The following is a 17,117-nucleotide window of genomic DNA, read 5'->3' as shown; positions in this document are numbered from 1 at the left end:
AAAAGAGATAATACGCCAGCAGCATTAGCAGGCGGAAAAAGATAGTGATCCACTTACCGGAACTGTGACCGTCTTGACGTGCACGAACCCGATCGGCTTCGCGCGCATGGCTGCTGCTGTTGCTGTTGTGGTACGGCGAACTCCATGTGCCCCCCGGGGACGCAGATTGGCTCGAGTCCGGCAGCGGCGTGTGGCCCGAGCCCTCCATTCCCATTTGCTGGGTATGATAGCTCTTCATCGGATAGGTCTCCACCTGGGCTTCCGTGAGCTGAGAACGATTGTGGCCGGTAGGACTGTTGGGTTGGCGATCCACCTCCATATCCACTTGTCTCCTCGTCTGAGAAGGCGTCCTCAAGACGTTGCTCTGACTGCGACGCTCCCATTCCGCTGCAATGGCAGAAAACACTCATCATTACGACGCATCATCATTCTGCACCGATTCACCACAGCGGATGCTGCTGCATGATCGAAAACAGCCGTGCAGACAACGATCGAATCCGTTATTGCGCGTGCCTATGTGTGGTTTTGAGGTGTGCAAAACGTTAAACAACTTTTCGTATTTATACGATGTATTTTATTGAATGGATTTATTCGTTTTTCTTTGTTCTTCATGCGCTCAGTGGGACAAAATGCAGCTGAAGGACATTCAACGCTTTGCTGGCGCGCTTCAACGCTGCATTTTGTCCCACCTGCTGCAAACACATTCAATGCTCAATATCTGTACACAACAATTAATGGTGAATTGTACACAACGAAACAACGTAAAAGATACTGCTTTTTTCGCAAACAACAAGACAACAATCAGTTCCAACACAATCGAAATAACAATCATTAAATGCACCAATAACAGAAGTAACCTATGCTCTAGGAAACGAAACTTTCAACAACGTGTATCGCAAAAGAAAGAGGTCTGTATTCACACGCACGCGCACACACACACACAAGTGTTGGGTTTGTTTTTTTGTTGTTGGTGTATTTGTTGTAACAAAGTCTCACATAACAAAACGGTAGCCACAAACAGAACGGAAAGAACGGCAAAAATGAGAAGAAATAGAGGATATATAAGGAGAAATAAAACATAATAGAAATAATACAAACCGGTTTCGATCGGAAGTAAAGGATGAGCCGAGATGCTTTGATTCACATTACATGAAGTGCGTGATTGACTTCTGTTACTTGAATGTAGAGGACCCTGCCGAAAAGACTGAGACCTGTTTGTGATTATAAAACAGAGAGATAGAGAGACATATAGTAGAGCGGATGTGTGAAAGGATTTGTCGCGAATGTTTCTCGCCTGCTTAATATTAGTTTCATTTTTATCAAAGTTGTTAAAGGAAACGGAAACCACTCGAAAGTCTACCCATCATCTTAACGCAAAATCTCACACACTTGACTAATTTAATTAATAAATAATAATCCAAAAATCGCGCGATGAACTGTTGCTTAACTTACTGTTCGTTTGAATTGAGCTTTCTATAACTATATCTTTGTGTTAAATGATACTCCATGAACTGGAAAGGCATGATTTGAAAATGAATAAGGAAAGTACATAACATAGTAAACCGAATCAAACATGAAAGATGTGCGTGTGTGAGCAAAAGGAAGAATAAATCAAAACATGGCACGAACTCTCTTCTCTCAGCGGGGTGTCTTACTTCTTTTTTCCAAAATCACAAAAGCCACTTGAAGCAAGGCTTGTTTGGTAGAAAAATGAACGCACAGTAGCAACATGGCTACGAAACCCATATGTTTCAAAAACCCACCGTAAACCAGTTTTTATTAAAGAAGACTATAGATTAAACTTATCAAACATAATAAAAAAAAGGTAAAACAAGCAAACAACACAACCAACGAAAACATATTCACCATTCGCTGCTAATTTGCTACGTGAGATCATTTACAGATGGCTTTTGAGGTATTGAAATCAAGGAAACGGAACGAAGCAAAACGTGTTCTCGATTTAATTTACCATAAAAAGGAGCAACATACAAGGGACAGATGGTTGATTAGTTGTCAAACGTATGGATTTGTCGGACAAGAGCAGGGTTACTCTCAAATACTATTACCATAACTGACGATTAGCTGAGCCTTCAATCAAATTAACTTCTCAACACAAACAAATTTGCTAAACTGAAGAGAAAACGGACGGACGGACGTACGGAATGACAATTACGAACAACATTTGACATTGGCAGCTGTATTCGTGGTAGTTAGAGTGATACAACTCAATAAATGGTGTGAGAACTAAATACTTCAAAAAATAGAGACAGAGTGGAATGGGTTTAGTGAAATGGGTTCGAATGAAGCTGAGACCGCTAATCGCTATAGTACCGAATGAAATACAAATCCCTACGAATTGGCTTTTGTCCAAAGGATAAAGGATAATCCCTAAAACTGGTCAGTTACGAAAGTACGGGAAGCACTCTCTTACGCTTAACATTAGCCATATACCGATGGAATATCGTGCTTACCTTTGAAACGTTTGCCGCTTCACGTAATTGTCGCGCACAAATTCGATAATTTGTTTCTGAGTTTTACCACTATACCTGCAAGTACAAAAATACACATTTTAAAATTATACAGCTTTAAAGATACAACTGAGATAGTCGGAAAGAAGTACGAACCTGAAGGAGCTACCTCTCGACAATACCCGTGCCTTGCGACGCTGCACATTCTGAACGGCGGTGCAGCGGAAAAAGCCATGATTTTCGACACACTTTTTCCAAAAGTTCTTACACTCGTTGCGACCCTCGAAGAAAAACTCCACCGTATCTTTGTGGTACACCTGGGAGAGGGAAAATGCTTCTATTTTAGACAGCCGTTTCTAAGCTGTTACGCTGATACGTACGTAATTCTCGGGATGCAGTTTGATCAGGAAGCGTTTGCGTTTGAACGATATTTTGCGTATCTTTGCCCAGGAGAAGGTGTTGATGCGCGTGATACCCTGAAACACGGCAATACCCATGTGTGCCACGGCCAGATTCAACGGCACACCGTCGTGATCTTTGGCTGGGTGCATCTTCATGCCGTACAGCTCACACCGTCGTGCCGTTTCGAGCAGATTTAGGTCCGCCTCAGCCGGTGATTGACCTCTGTTCCGCAGCCAAAAACAACAACAAAGTAGTTAGTGTCTGTTTGCAGCATGCGTTGGCCTGCGATGCAACACTTACACATGCTTTTTGTGGTTCTCCATAATTCTTCTCTGCATTGTATGATCTTGCTGGGGCACAAACCGGTACGACGACAGATACGTATGATCGGGATAGTCCTCCGCCGCATAATCCCCACAGGAAGCTGTCAGAAGAGAGAGAGTGAGAGAGAAAGAATGAGTATCTTTGTTGTTCACTTGGCCGACAGCCGGACAAATAAATTAACACATATATATGCCTCCTGTACCTTGCACAATGTAGCTTGCCATAAGTGCGGCCGTATTGTCGTTGCACTGCAAGCTGCCGGTCGCAAGATCGCGCTTCACTTGCAGACAGAACAAATAGCGCGTATACTCTTCCTCCAGCTGCAGCGGATCGGGTGTGTAGAACTTGACGCAGAACCGTAACACCGGTTCGATCAACGAAAGGCCGACCTGACGGTTAAGCGGCTTCTCCAGGTCCAGCCAGTATTTGGTGCCAGATTGTGATTCCTGATACTCTAGCCCAAAGTAATCAGCTTCCAGAAGGTTTAACTGTCGGCACACTTGCTCAAACAGCACTTTGCCGGTCGCTTTTGCCTGAGGACATAAAGGGGAGGGCGGGTTTAGGGAGGTTTTTATGCGATCAAATCTAACCAATTTTCTTTACATACCTGCACCTGGAACATGGTGACAGAATCGTCCAGCATTTGGATGCGCACGGCCAGCTTCTTGCCACCACGGGAATGCGATGCGGACACTGTTCCGTCCACACCCGACGGTGTGCTTAGCGAGTGGATCATCCGCGTGCCGGACAGCGTACCAACACCGGAGCTCCCACCTCCCGCCGACGGGCCCATCGAATCCAGCGACATTTTGAACGTTTTTAGAAGCGAATGTTAACCAACTCCTCTTACCACAACTGTTTATCGGTCGGTAATTTTTGGCACTGATTTCATTCACACTCGCTGGATCTTCGAAGCGATCTACGTCGACAGTCAAACAGCAAACAACACGAAACTCAGGCTCAACTTGATCGCGCGCGCACTTGAGAACACGGAAAACCAAACACAGCAACACATGTGTCGTCGTCGTCGTCGTCGTTTCAGACACCAAACTACACACAGCAACCAACCGACTAAACAACAAACAAACAGCGCGCGATTCCGCGGCCGCACAAGCTCACCAAACTTATCGCAGATTCGATCGACACAGCAGAGAAGATTCGATCATTGCACCAACGAACTGAAAGCTGGCCACGCTAATGCTTTTCTAAATTTAACTTCAAATCGGAAAACACTTTTTGGACAGACGGCCAATGAACTAATTTTACACAAAACAAATACAACGCAACCCGTACGATTTAACACACAAAAACATAAAATAAAAGCACTAAATCATAATATTCACACTTCTGCTTCTGAGACCCGGGTTTTCAGCTGATCGAATCGATTTCGCGAACCTTTCCTATTACTTTAAACGAAGTTGAAGCTAATCGGTCGCCTCTACCTTTCGTTGATACTGACTGATAGTGATGTGTGATTTGTTTTTTCCTATTTTGTTATGCTCCTTCCACCTCAATTAGCTGCCCAGTTGAAGAGAAATAACGCTCGATGACCTAGCTGTAGCAGTGCGATGGAATCTTATGTACACAGCGACGACTTCCATCGGTCCCCGTCCGACTGCTGCTGCTGCTGCTTGTTGATGCTTTTCGGTGATGAAGGCCGTTGTGTAGAAGGGACGCGTTTCGATGGATCATTGTTTTGCTCGTTTGTAGTTGTCGTTAAACGCCCTGCAGAAAGAAAGAAAGAAAATCCGGGTTTTATTATAACTTTTAATTAAAAATATTTCCAATGAGTGTTACACTTTTTCCTAAAATCGCTTTAAGAACATGAACCTTATCTTTCGCTTCATACCCTATTCGTCAGCTGCTGCTCCCTCGATTAATTACTGCCCGTAATTGATATCAATTTAAGTTGATCAATTATGAACGCTATTTAGTTTGCTCTTTGCTTTCACCGCAACCATTCAACCAGTAGCACAGACTGCTATCATGTAAGTTTCCAACAAAGGCCCCTTCCAAACAGAACGATGGTCCGATGGAAACGATGATTTATCCACTCCACTCCACCCGTCATGGCTTCTTTGCTCTCCGCACACACCACCGTGAGGCATTCTTTTCTAATTTATCACATATCAAACAATAAAGCACTCCCCACTCAGTGGGATGCAGTCATGCATGCTGAATGCAGTCATTTTCATTATGCTTTTGCTTCTTATTCCAGCCATTGTCCTTTCGCACTGTTTTTGGTGGATTGGCAAGCTGTGGAAGTCAAACGCGCGGTATGGAACGCCACACCGGAGAGTGAATCCGGAGTTTTAAAATAGATGTGGATCTCCTGTGGATAGACCGTAACGACAGCCTTCGGTTGACGGTCGTCGTTCGCCTAGTCACTCCTAGCTTTTACCGGATTATTATATGGTAACGCGCGATTCCCGGTGCGTGCGTACATCTGAACGGCAGGTTCTTCCAACGCACCAGCATCAAGAAAAGCAGATTCAAAGTCAGTCAACCAACGGGCGGCACGCACCGAAGCGCAGAGATGGTTAGTGAGTGCGTGTGTGTGTGTATGTGAGTAAATAAACATTCCGGTTTCCGAGGGCTTGTGAAAAACACTGATCATACGCAACGGGACCAGTTGCCATACAGTGCAAGAACCGCACCGTGGAGGCGGCGGCGTACGACAGCGACGGCGAGATGCCGATCCCATTTATAGCCATCGACCCGACCCACCGGCAGCACGACCAACTTGGCGGTGGTGCCGGCTATGGGGGATCGACCGACTGACTACTGGCATGCTGGCTAGGTTTGCTGGTTTTCGCCGTGTTGTAATTATAATGCGGCAAATATGCGACTTCTGGAAGACGCATTGACTCATCATTTCCCCCTTTTGCTTTACCGGTTCTGATACTTTCTTTCTTGTTCTTGCTTTGCCCCTATGGACGCAGAAATAAACACACGTCCGTGCAAAGGAACCAGCACGATGGACCCATAAAACGCATTGCACACACACACACACATATACACGGCGCATTTTCTACCGCACCAAAAGCATAATCGGGCAAATTGTGCAAAACCCCAGCACCGGAACCAGGGCAGGAACGGGGGACGGAAGACGATACGGGACGGACCTGGGGATGGACGCATATCTCAAACCTCCCCCAACGTTCTCTGCGGCCGCGGAAAAACAACATCAACACAACGCGAACGAAACCAGATCCGCTGCTGCCCCGACTGCCTCTGCCAGCGCGTGCTTTGTAAGGTTTCCGGGGGGGAAATGTGTGTAAGCGCGCGCGAGAAGGTCGTCTTTGTGGTAAAGTAATCTTCTAACAAGAAACGGCACATACAAACAGTAACTGAACGTCAGAAGCAGCAGAAAAAAGAACCTTACTCCCTTGGTAAATATAACCCGAAAAGGAAACGTCGGTAGTAGACGCAAAGGCAAAGCGACGCACGACGTGGTACGAATGGTTCTGTACAGCGGTGATTATGTGGCTGCGAAGCTGATTGCCGCAATGGATGTGGACACATGCAGTGGATGGAAAGCGAGTTTTCCATAAGCAAACAAATCCTCCGGCAGTTTGTCTAGTATATGGGTTGGAAACTGGCTAGAAGGAGGCATAGAACAGAGCTAGGAACTTCAACGCTGCAGTTGGACGATGAAAGAATGGGCCTTACAATTGAGAGCTATGTGTGGTACGGTACATTACCATCAAGTGTCTTAAAAAATTTAGTCGCACTTCGGCCAGATGGTCGATGCCAGTAGCACAGGGTTTCCCAAACTTTTTACTTCCTCAGCCATATTGGTCGAATGCCAAGAATTTCTCTATCAAAGAGTCTTCGATGAGTTCTACCAACTACTCATCTGAAATGTTTGTTGAGACTTTGGAAACTTTCATCACCTAGACCTTAAAACTTGACGCCTTTTACAACAGCCTTAACCGAAACTCAAACAACCTTCGATAAGGACTTCGTTCGGAAACCTCTGCTATAACACAAACTCGGTGCTCAGTGCACGACGTCAAGCATTCCTCCGATCCATATGGATCATCGATCCAGCAAATGGCCAGGTCTTTCTCCATCAGCCCAGCGTTCTTCTGTCCCATCCAGACATACACCAGAGACTCATAAAACATAAGCATAATGGCAGTAAAACACTCCCGCTTCTCGGACCGCGCCCGGGGTTGGTAGAACGCAAGACTGCTGGTCAAGGAACCCGTGCAATATTCATCCCTCATAATCCCCGACCAGAAGCTGCTACTAATGGCCTGTTTGCATAACAGCGTTTGCAACGTTCCAGCAACTTTGTCCTTTTACATAAATTTTACACTAATTCTCCCCGAGGCCCGAGGACGTGCTCTCAAGGATCGGGGAGATATAGATACCTCTGCTAAGTATATTCTTCAGTCGAGAGGTCTTCTCGATGCTTCTTCTACGGGAAAAGGCGTCTAGGAATGGGTCCGGTGGTGATAACGAGAATAGTTTCTTCCGCCACCGTGTCATCCCTCGGCACGGTGGCCTTCTCGTGGTGTGATTGAGGGACAACGACAGCGTGTCTACGGTGCAAATTGCAAACAATTGGTTCGTCAATTTGCTGACTGTGGCAAATTTACCACCGCCACAGAAGCCCGACGACGATGATGATCGTCCACGACGCGCTGGATTTGTATCGTAAGTTCTCGATGGTGTTAATTTGTCGCTCACCATCATTAGGTGCGGAACATCAATCTCAAATTTTAACTCCAAACAAGATCGTAGCAACCGCAGTCTAGACGCGCTTTTTTTAGTTTTGTTGTCAGAGTTACATTTACTTCGTGCTACTTGGTTACATCGGCGACAAATCTGAAGAGCATAGAAAGGTGACGGGTGTACGCCACCTTTCCCCCGATGGTTTCCGTTTTTCGCTCCGGGCCATTTGCCTCACACACAGCGAAGCCAACCCCAAAACTAGGTCACAACCCCCAGCACAATTTATTATTTACCCGCGCGAGGACCATCTATCTCTTCGCGGCCACTCTCCACGAAGAACGGTTACTCCCCTGTCTTCTGGGAGAGCGAACCCCACCGATAAGCTCGGATCGTAATTTCATGCCAAGATGGTTATTCTAATCAAACCCGTTTCTAAATAAGGAATGAGCAGCTGAATAGTTAAACTTTTCCAAACCAAACTTGTGCGCCACAGCCACCCTGTCCACACACAAACAATGCAGCTGAGGCGTCCAATTTCGGGATAAATTTCTTAGCAGCAGCAGCAGCAGCATCAACGCCCGATGAACGACCTGGGGCGACCTGGCACGACACAACGATGAGTTTTCCACTCCCGAAACTTCCGCCACCAACACCCCAACTGCTCTTGCCGCCTGCCCTTGCCACAGGAACTGACTGCGCACACGCATTCCAAAACCGAGCCGAATCGCGAGTTGAGGAAGTACCGAGGGAGCTGTGCGTGCGAGTGTGTGTATGGCTGAGTGGAAAGGATGCGAGCGCAGGATATCCGTTTGATTATTTATCTTTCACGTTTCGTTGCAGCCGAGTCTATGAAAAACAGCCCTTTTTTGCCACTTGAATAGAGTAAACACGAATACACACAGCGAGGCGAGTGCGCTCTTCTGGAAATTGTCAACTAATCAACAAATCAACCTACTTGGATGTACTTTTCCCTACGTACTTGATTTCAACAGTACTTTGCCCTATACTACTAGCTGAGTTTATACATGTGTATGTGTGTATGTCTGTATCGTACACACAGGGAGAGTGTCCTTTCTCTCTCGCGTTTGACACACTTTTGCCAGGACGAACTGGCACAGCCAAAGCACCTAGTTGGTGTGGTTTCGTTTCCGTGTTGTCCTATCCACCACCCTACCACGCTGCTGGGCGCGTTCGGATAGGTTCGGGAAAATCTAGGCTAGGGGTCAATAATCAACGCCGTCACCGTAGTGACGTTGGCGCAAAGGGAAGTCGCGACGACAACCAGTCTACGCTGCTTCTGCTGCTACTATGATTGTCACAATTGTTTGCCTAGAAAGAATTACTAGGTCAAGCGGATCCCTGTATCACCGACACACACACACAGATTCACCTTAGGGCGACCAGCGAGAAGGTAGAAGAACGCACTCATTTCCCTATTCCGATCACGTACTGCACGTAATGTGGTGTGCCCTGTTCCGCTCGTTCCAGGCGCATCATATTGATCTCTGGCTAGCTGGTGGCAAGACTGTCACCACCTTCTAGTTCCCCGTGTAATCATCATCATCATCACACGATTACCTGGCCCGCTTTATCAGAGAGCGATTCGTTCATCATTTTTATCGCCTTGTAAGCTTACTACGTAGACGGGTCCACATGCACCACCCGGCAGTAGTTCCTGCGGCAAATTAAAACCACCTCCAAATCCGTGCGGGCTCTATCTTTCTGTGCTTCGCGATAACGTTGCCTCGCTGTTGCGTCGTCGTCCGTCTCTTCACAACCACGCAAAACCAGCTTTTTTTCGGTAGCTCGCTTCTTCACAACCCAGCCCCGTTTTTTTGTTGTTTTCTCTCTGCCCCATCGGAGCGTGCCACGGATTTTCCACCATCACCACGTACTTTTTCACATCGCAACACACCTACGCCGCACAGATCGCACTGGTATTTGCAATTAGATCTCTACATTTACTGCTAATTACAACCATTCGGTACGGTCTCATGTGTTTTTTCACGACCTCTATCTACTGCTGGACGGACCGCTGGTGTTGTATGTATGGGAATGTGTCAGAAACGCAACAATACCCCAGCAGCGCACGGGGAAAAAAACATGACATGTTTTCGGTTCCCATCCACTCTAGGTCGCTTTATCACGGTAGATTTTGTGGCACAAGTCTAAAACTTACATTTTATTAGCACTTTTTCGTCCCAGAATGACGCGCCCACTTTTCACGAGAGATTTTTTCGAACTGCAATGAAAGCAGGTACGTCCACGGCCCTTTTTCACACCAATACACTGACGGACACGATTTGACAGATGCGTACGAGGCGTGTAGCAGCGAGGTTGGTTCGTGGGCCATTTTCTTGGCAACATCGGTTGACAGTTACGTGCAACGCAAGTTCAAATCTTTCGATTACAAATTCTATGACGTTCTTCAGTATCTTTCATACCTTTAAAACACTACATATTATTCATTTTGTAATATATGCGTGAGCCGCTAAACCACCAACATCTTTTACTATAATTTCTCAACTCATAGTAAATATCTCCATCATTTCGAATTACAAACAGTAAATTTTCTTGTTTTTCAGTTTATTCAAAAAATTCAAGCTTTTGTAACTTTTAATTTCTGAACTAATCGTGCCTTTCCTGTCATTTCCAACCAGCATCCTCCTCAGCAGGCTATTTCTTCTTACCCTTTGCACCGGTGGCTTTGGAAGTGCTGGCCTTACTGGCGGCCACCGGAGCCGCCTTTTTCTTTATCTTAATGAAAGCATTATCATCGATCTTGTCCTCGTTTTCCTCCTCATCGGAATCCATCACCGTACCACCATCCTGCTGTTCCGCTTCCCCTTCGTACATTCCACCCTCCATTTCCTCCTGCCCGGCAGTATCCAGTGCCTTCTTTTTCACCGTTGCCACAGCCGAATAAGAGTACGGTGCAATTGCCTTGTTGTATGCTCGTGTTAACGCTGCCTTTACCTTCCCATCAACCGAATCCAGTGGACTTTTGCGCTTTGGCCACGTGCTAAGCTCCACCAGCGAATCGATGTCTTCACGCAGAAGCCGATACTCCTTGATCACTTCCAGCGAGTCGTGAACTCCTTCGGCACCGCGCATCTGCAGCGGTTGTACGATGGAACGCAGCAAATGAGGTGCATAATCCAGCCGTATAGCTTGCCGTGAACCGGACGTGGATAGCCGTGTGTGGTCGTGTATTTCCTGCGCCAATCGTTTGCGTTTCATCGCTTTGGAGTTTTTGCCCAACCAACCGGGAAAATTGATTTGCCCAGTAAAGTGGCCCTCCATGAACTCGCCCGGCATAACCGAGCTGTACATGGCTTGCACCGGCAGCAGCGTCCACGCCATGTTTGATCTTATTCTGCGTTCCACCATATCGCCACGGCTTAAGCTGTCCGCCGTCATCGCAATCCGGTCGAGCCATTCCGTTCTGGGTGCCTTCGGTTGAACCTTGAGGTAGTTCTCCTGCACAAACAGTGGCGCAATGTTGTAATCGTGGAAAAACAAATCCGCCTTATCGTTTAGCGTCATGTGCTTATGATCCTCGGCGGAAAACACCTTCCGGATCACATCCCACGGACCAATCTTGATGTCTTTCTTGGCCGAATCGGCTTGCTTTTTCGCAGCATCCACCGACAGGGAAGCGGCCATCGCTTTCCCCGCACTGTACAGCGCCAGATGGTTCAACGTTTGCCGCACATCGCCACCCGTTCCGGTGATGATCTCCTCCAGCACGCCGGGTGATAATTTTAGCTGCTCCTTGAAGCAAACGGACATCATGGCTGCCTTGATTTGCTCCACCCGTGGTCGACTGAAGCGCAAATCGAAACAGTAGTTGACAAGCGAGCGTATCTTCGGGTGCTGTCGATCGTTGCACATACAAATCACCGGGATGTGGCTTTCCTTTATCAACGCGATCAGTTCCTGCATTCCGCCACGATCCTCGTTGCCTGCCATACCGTCCACCTCGTCCATTAGGAGTACGTGCTTGATGGAAACCTTGTCGCTCCTTCCACCGAAATATCCTGCCAGCGACTTACTGTTCAACAGCTCCGAAACTTCCTCCTTCAGCAATCGCTTACTGCGCGTGTCCGATGCATTGAACTCTACCGTATCGAATCCGAGCTCTTTGCACACCAACGTGGCCGTGGTAGTCTTGCCCACGCCAGGTGGCCCGGACAGCAATGCCGCTTTGAACGCTGCGCCGGAATCGTTCTTTGCCCATGGATTCGGTTTGGCGTGTTTCTTCGTGCCGTCGTTGTTCTTGTACCAGCTCGATAGCCACACGGTCAGCTTCTGGACGTTACTGCTCGCACCCATCTGGCCAATGATTTGCTTCGTGCTGGAAGGCTTATACTTGTCCACCCAAGCCATATTGTCTACGCTTTTAATATCCTTCTGATAGTCTGTTAGCTCGGCTTTCACTGAGCTCGGTGCAACCGGAATATCTGCTGGCTTTCGTGGAGATTTCTTTTCCTCTTTTATCTTTACCGGTTCCTTCGAATTGACGGCTTTGCCCGGTGATCGTGCTGTTGGTGATTTTTCCACCTTTACCTTAACCGATTCCTTCGCCGATTTGCTAGGTGATGGTTCCGTCTTAATCCTTTTCGTTTCTTTTTCCTCCTTTGGTGATTCCTTGCGTTTGTTACTACTGCTGCTCTGTGTTTCTTCCGACCGCTTGCCAGCGCTATCCTTTTTCAAAGGTTTCTGACCCGACTTTTCCCGGATCAGGTCCAAGAGAGCATCCTCACTCAGCGTTACAATACCAAGATCTTCTGCCTGGGCGATTTTCTTTGGTCCCGCGTCTTCTCCCACCACCATGTGGGTGACCTTCTTCGATACGGCCCCGACAACCTTGCCTCCCAGATCCTTGATCACCTGGGCACACTCGTCGCGCTCCATCGACTCGAGCACACCGGTTATGACGAACTGCATGCCCTGCAAACAGTTAGGCTTGCCTTCCGGAATCTCCTTCGAGCCCGGATTAGCCGGACCTTGACGATTTTTGAACTTTTGGTACAAAATAGCCGACATTCGCTTGCGTTCATGACGCTCCTCATCGGTAAGCACGGATTCGTTTGCATCTTTGTAATCTGATACGCTGCTGTCGTGCTTTTTGCTTCCTTTGGGGCTGACCTTTTCATCACTTGGTGAGTGCTGCTCAAGAGATTTTTGTTTCGCAGGACTTTTCTTCGGTTTAACGTCACTTTCTTCATTTACTTTTTTCTTTGCTGGTGGAGAGACCTTAGGCTTCTCCGGTGTCTTTAGCTTAGGCTTTTCCGGTGATTCTACCTTTACCTTTTCGGGCGGTGATACTTTCGGCTTTTCCGGAGTGCGCTTCTCACTTCGCTCATTTCCATTACGATCTTTTCTCGCCAGTTTCTTCTCCGGTTGTGGTGTCACCGGTACGACATCACCATCATCCTCGTCCAGCTGTACCTGTTCGACCGGGTCGTGTGTTTTCTTCTTAAGAATCTTGGGCAGTTCCACACGCTTCACAGGTTCCGAGCTGAAGATATCCGATGCATTCACCGGCTTTAGCTTTTCCGGCTTCGCACTACTCGCTTTCTCGACTTTCTTCTTCACGGGACTCTTCTCTTCGTCATCGGAATCAATAACACGCCGCTTCTTCAGCACACCGTTGGCGGCTGCCGATGAGCCGTCTTTAGCCGCTTGTTTCGACGAACGAGGCGACGATGCTTTGGTGTCATCTTCATCGTCGCTAATAATTACCGCTTTCCTCTTAGCGGTCGGTGTCTTAGCCGGTTCCGGTGCTTTGGCCGGCTTTGCTCCACGGCCAAAAAAAGAGCGAATATCCTACAGGCACGGGTTCCCATCGGTTAGTACTGTTGTATCACGTTTTCAATACCCGTGGCGGTCATACTCACCATAGACATGATGAAGATGAATAATGTTTCCCGGGTTCACAATCCCTTTTGGTTGATAGCAAATTGGTACTGCACTTAGCTGAAATACGAATTAAAACCCTTAAAGAAACAATTTACACAACAGCAGTGAATGGTGTTGTTATGCTGGGAGCCGATGGTGCAATAAGAAGATGCGCAATTATCCACCAAAGCGAACGGTAAAGATAAAATTCATAAAGTAAACAATCGTACTCACTACGAGACTCGTGTAAAAGGAATGTTGTGATTATAAATATACTTGTTAGCTATTTCGAGAGCAAAATCGAGACTCCGCGAAAAGAGCGTATGCCTGGTTTCGAGACAACACAAACAAATTCCGCGCAAACCCGATTGTGACAGCTCCACGAGGCTTGACGTTTTCGCTCGTCGCTCCATTCGATTGCTGCGTTTCGCCTTGTGCTAAGAGAGAAAATCATAGTGGGATGTTTATCGCCGTATGTTTGAAAACTTTTCATTTCAAGTGAAATATTTCATGAAAAATAACGATTTTTGAATGAGAAACTTGATTTCCGTTAAATTGAATGCCTGTATGGATAAATCGGAGAGAGAAATGAAAACATCTTTATTCCCAGAAATTATTTCCCAATTCTCATTTTTTGCTAGGCCACGAAATAACAATATATTCTAGAAGGAAATTAAGTGGGGGTTTATTCGTGTGCTTATTCTTATAATTAATTTGGAATATCTCGAAATTAGTACAATTCGGTACGGCATAATTCAGAATGATCCTCAACGCTCATCGTAGAAGATACACTAACAACACTGAAAGCAACGAAATACAACAAAAACCTACAGCAATGATTGATTGAACATCTTCAGTTTTCAGGTGGACGGATTTCGAGATGGCGCCAGCGATTATTCCGATCGCGTGAACACAAAAACCAAATCAATCACGACGGAGCTCCGGTATCGATTGGATCCATACGCACACACACACACACACACACATAACTGCAATCCCAATCAAAAGCATAGCACACACACAAAAAACGATATCAATAAAAAGTATACAATTTAATAATTTATTTGAAACAATTTTATAAATGTCAAGAATGCATAAATCGCACGAAAAGACACAAAAGCGAACGCATATATGCATTATTCATAAAACTACCAAAGGAATAGTCGTTTGTTGTGCTATTTTTTGCAGGCCTTCCCTTTTCAATTCCCCCGGGGGAATCGACGAATGAAATGTATTCAATGAAATTAGTTCTAATTAAATTTTGATAAACAATACCACGAACACATTTGCACCATGCTGAGATTAAGTATTGCAATTTACTTACCAATCCGCGAGGAGCTATCGTTACACCGGGCTGGAATGCTGGAATTTGCAATGCACATTCAACGAACCATCGAATAGCATTCCACCGAGCGAAGATTCTAAGTAAAGAGAGGCATTCGTTGCTGCGTGTTAGGTGGATACAACTGATTGAACATTTTCACTTCATTCAGATGGTCATTCAGATGGTTGAACAACACACAACATTGGATTTAAACCGTTCCGTGGGCTTCAAGATTGATCATCAATCAGTTGCAGTTTTTTCACTCTCTCTCTCTCTCTCTCTGTCTCTCTCCACTCATCCCCGAGTTGGTAAGGGTGGCTTCCGATCGTTCCCATCATCGGCCCTCGATCACATCACGGACCAAGCATGACAAACTGGCTGACGGAATGAGATTGGCAGTCCGGAATCAAATCAATAAACCAACAAACAACAAAAAAAAACCTCCAGACAATCGGTAAGGAAGCAGGAGTCGACGGCAAAACACAACACAGAACCTCGAAAAAAAAAACATCTCCCAAGATCCAGATACTTACTGTCTCGGTGACATTTCGCCGTGGGCAGTCGGAGATATCTTTGAAGATAATCGATTTATAAGTCAGTTCATAAATTATTTCGTCTGCCTGTCTGCGGCTGGCGCTCATCATCGTCCTTTGTGCGCGATCGCGCAGGTCAAGATGCGGAGCCACGCGGGGACACGCTGACATTATAATTGTTTCGGCAAAGGACACGGGGCTGCCAAATTATGATTTATTTATGGACCACCGTCCGACTGTTGATCGTGGAGAGTTTGCCCGAGCATAAAGATCCAGCCAGCCTATTCCCGAACCTCATCTTGAGGGTAGGTTTCTAGCGGTTTTTTTAGAAGTTACATCAGATCTTCCCGAAGTATTGCAGAACCCTTGAAGATCTAGTACCGTTAGAACTACAATTTAAAAAAAAAACAATATTGCGGTATAATTTACCTACGATTTCCCTACGATGACCTTCAACATTAGTGGAACCCTTTAACCTGGGTCTTGTAGGAGAAACCTGATGTAGGTCATATAGCCCAGAGCTGGCGGAAAAACCTCTAGCTTCGCCGTCTGATCGTCTGGCACAAGGCCACTTGCATTTTTCTACACCGTTCCGCATTCCTTTCCAGTGGTATCATCTTCACCCTTCGGACAGGCCTCACATAAAAAAGGGATTCGAATAACTCATGGATCACACACAAACAAAAAAATCACGCCATTAGAAACAAGCAACAGTAAAACTAAATTAGAATAAAAACAAACAGCACGCAACGAAGGCATCCCAGGACCAGGTCCAGGTAGGAGGAGATGCGCCTCCTATTGGTAAATCACCGTGACCTTTCTGTAGCCATTTTTTACCATCATCCTTTTGCTACATTCTCCTCCTTCTATTTCCTTCTGCGGACCTAAAGCAGACCGCTAGGAAGAGGCAGAAGGATTAAACAATAAACCAAACAACGAACGAACGAGCGATCGGACAAAAAATAAGAAACAAAAATCTGCAGACCGATCCGATCGCGTTCGATGAGCATAAGACATTTAAACAGTCATATATTACAATTTGGGGTGAAATTAGCTATGCATTCGAGGTTCGGGCGGGATTCTCCCCACCGTGTTGTGGTCCGAAGTGCATCCTTACTTCAGGCACAAAACAAATCATGTCCGTCGAGCGAGACTCCGAGCGAGATGTGACCTTGTCGCGAATCCACGCTGCTCGCTGCACCCGTTGCAGCGTCGCCGTTCGACGAATGACAAAAAACTGCATCGAAATCATAATTCGCGACTCTGCATGTTAGGCTCCGGGGTTTTTTTTTGTTTAATTTTCTGCCAACTCTCATAAACCATTGCCTCAAACTGAAGAATAGCGGGAGCGAGAAGCGGAAGAGGGTAACACGGGGACGTCCCAAAGTCTAGAGCATAAATAAAAACGTAGGTCATTAATAATAAAATAAATATTGAAACACGTTACACACATTCTCTGGGTTTGTGGGTCCCGGGCTT

The 17,117-nt window shown here is 46.3% G+C and overlaps 2 protein-coding genes across 5 annotated transcripts in view; both read right to left on the bottom strand.

Annotated features, from left to right (window-relative positions):
- LOC118507122 (FERM, ARHGEF and pleckstrin domain-containing protein 2) overlaps nt 1-10,201 on the bottom strand; it is a 28,670-nt gene extending 18,469 nt beyond the window's left edge. Inside the window, exons 1-9 of one of the 4 annotated variants that reach the window (XM_036045127.1) lie at nt 10,057-10,201; nt 3,802-4,919; nt 3,397-3,727; nt 3,171-3,294; nt 2,849-3,092; nt 2,625-2,785; nt 2,472-2,546; nt 1,099-1,211; nt 58-387 (exon numbers count right to left, since the gene is read on the bottom strand). In XM_036045127.1, the coding sequence (XP_035901020.1) occupies nt 58-387; nt 1,099-1,211; nt 2,472-2,546; nt 2,625-2,785; nt 2,849-3,092; nt 3,171-3,294; nt 3,397-3,727; nt 3,802-4,002 (1,579 nt within the window). In that variant the 5' untranslated portion in view covers nt 4,003-4,919; nt 10,057-10,201. Of the gene's footprint in view, nt 1-57; nt 388-1,098; nt 1,212-2,471; nt 2,547-2,624; nt 2,786-2,848; nt 3,093-3,170; nt 3,295-3,396; nt 3,728-3,801; nt 4,920-9,267; nt 9,408-9,455; nt 9,745-9,772; nt 9,954-10,056 lie in introns of those variants that run through there. The other 3 variants (XM_036045128.1, XM_036045129.1, XM_036045130.1) reach the window with 3 other exon arrangements.
- Nucleotides 10,202-10,432: 231 nt separating this feature from the next.
- LOC118507123 (replication factor C subunit 1) lies at nt 10,433-14,160 on the bottom strand. Its single transcript, XM_036045131.1, has 3 exons — nt 14,016-14,160; nt 13,781-13,879; nt 10,433-13,709 (listed from the first exon to the last, which is right to left on the bottom strand). Exons 2-3 carry the CDS (start codon nt 13,787-13,789, stop codon nt 10,554-10,556), a joined length of 3,165 nt encoding a protein of 1,054 aa, XP_035901024.1. The 5' UTR covers nt 13,790-13,879; nt 14,016-14,160; the 3' UTR covers nt 10,433-10,553.
- Nucleotides 14,161-17,117: the final 2,957 nt, after the last annotated feature.

Source organism: Anopheles stephensi, chromosome 2 (genome assembly GCF_013141755.1).
Source record: "Anopheles stephensi strain Indian chromosome 2, UCI_ANSTEP_V1.0, whole genome shotgun sequence".
NCBI classification, from domain to species: domain Eukaryota; kingdom Metazoa; phylum Arthropoda; class Insecta; order Diptera; family Culicidae; genus Anopheles; species Anopheles stephensi.
Note: the sequence above shows the minus strand (reverse complement) of the source record. Positions and strands in the feature narration are given on the sequence as shown.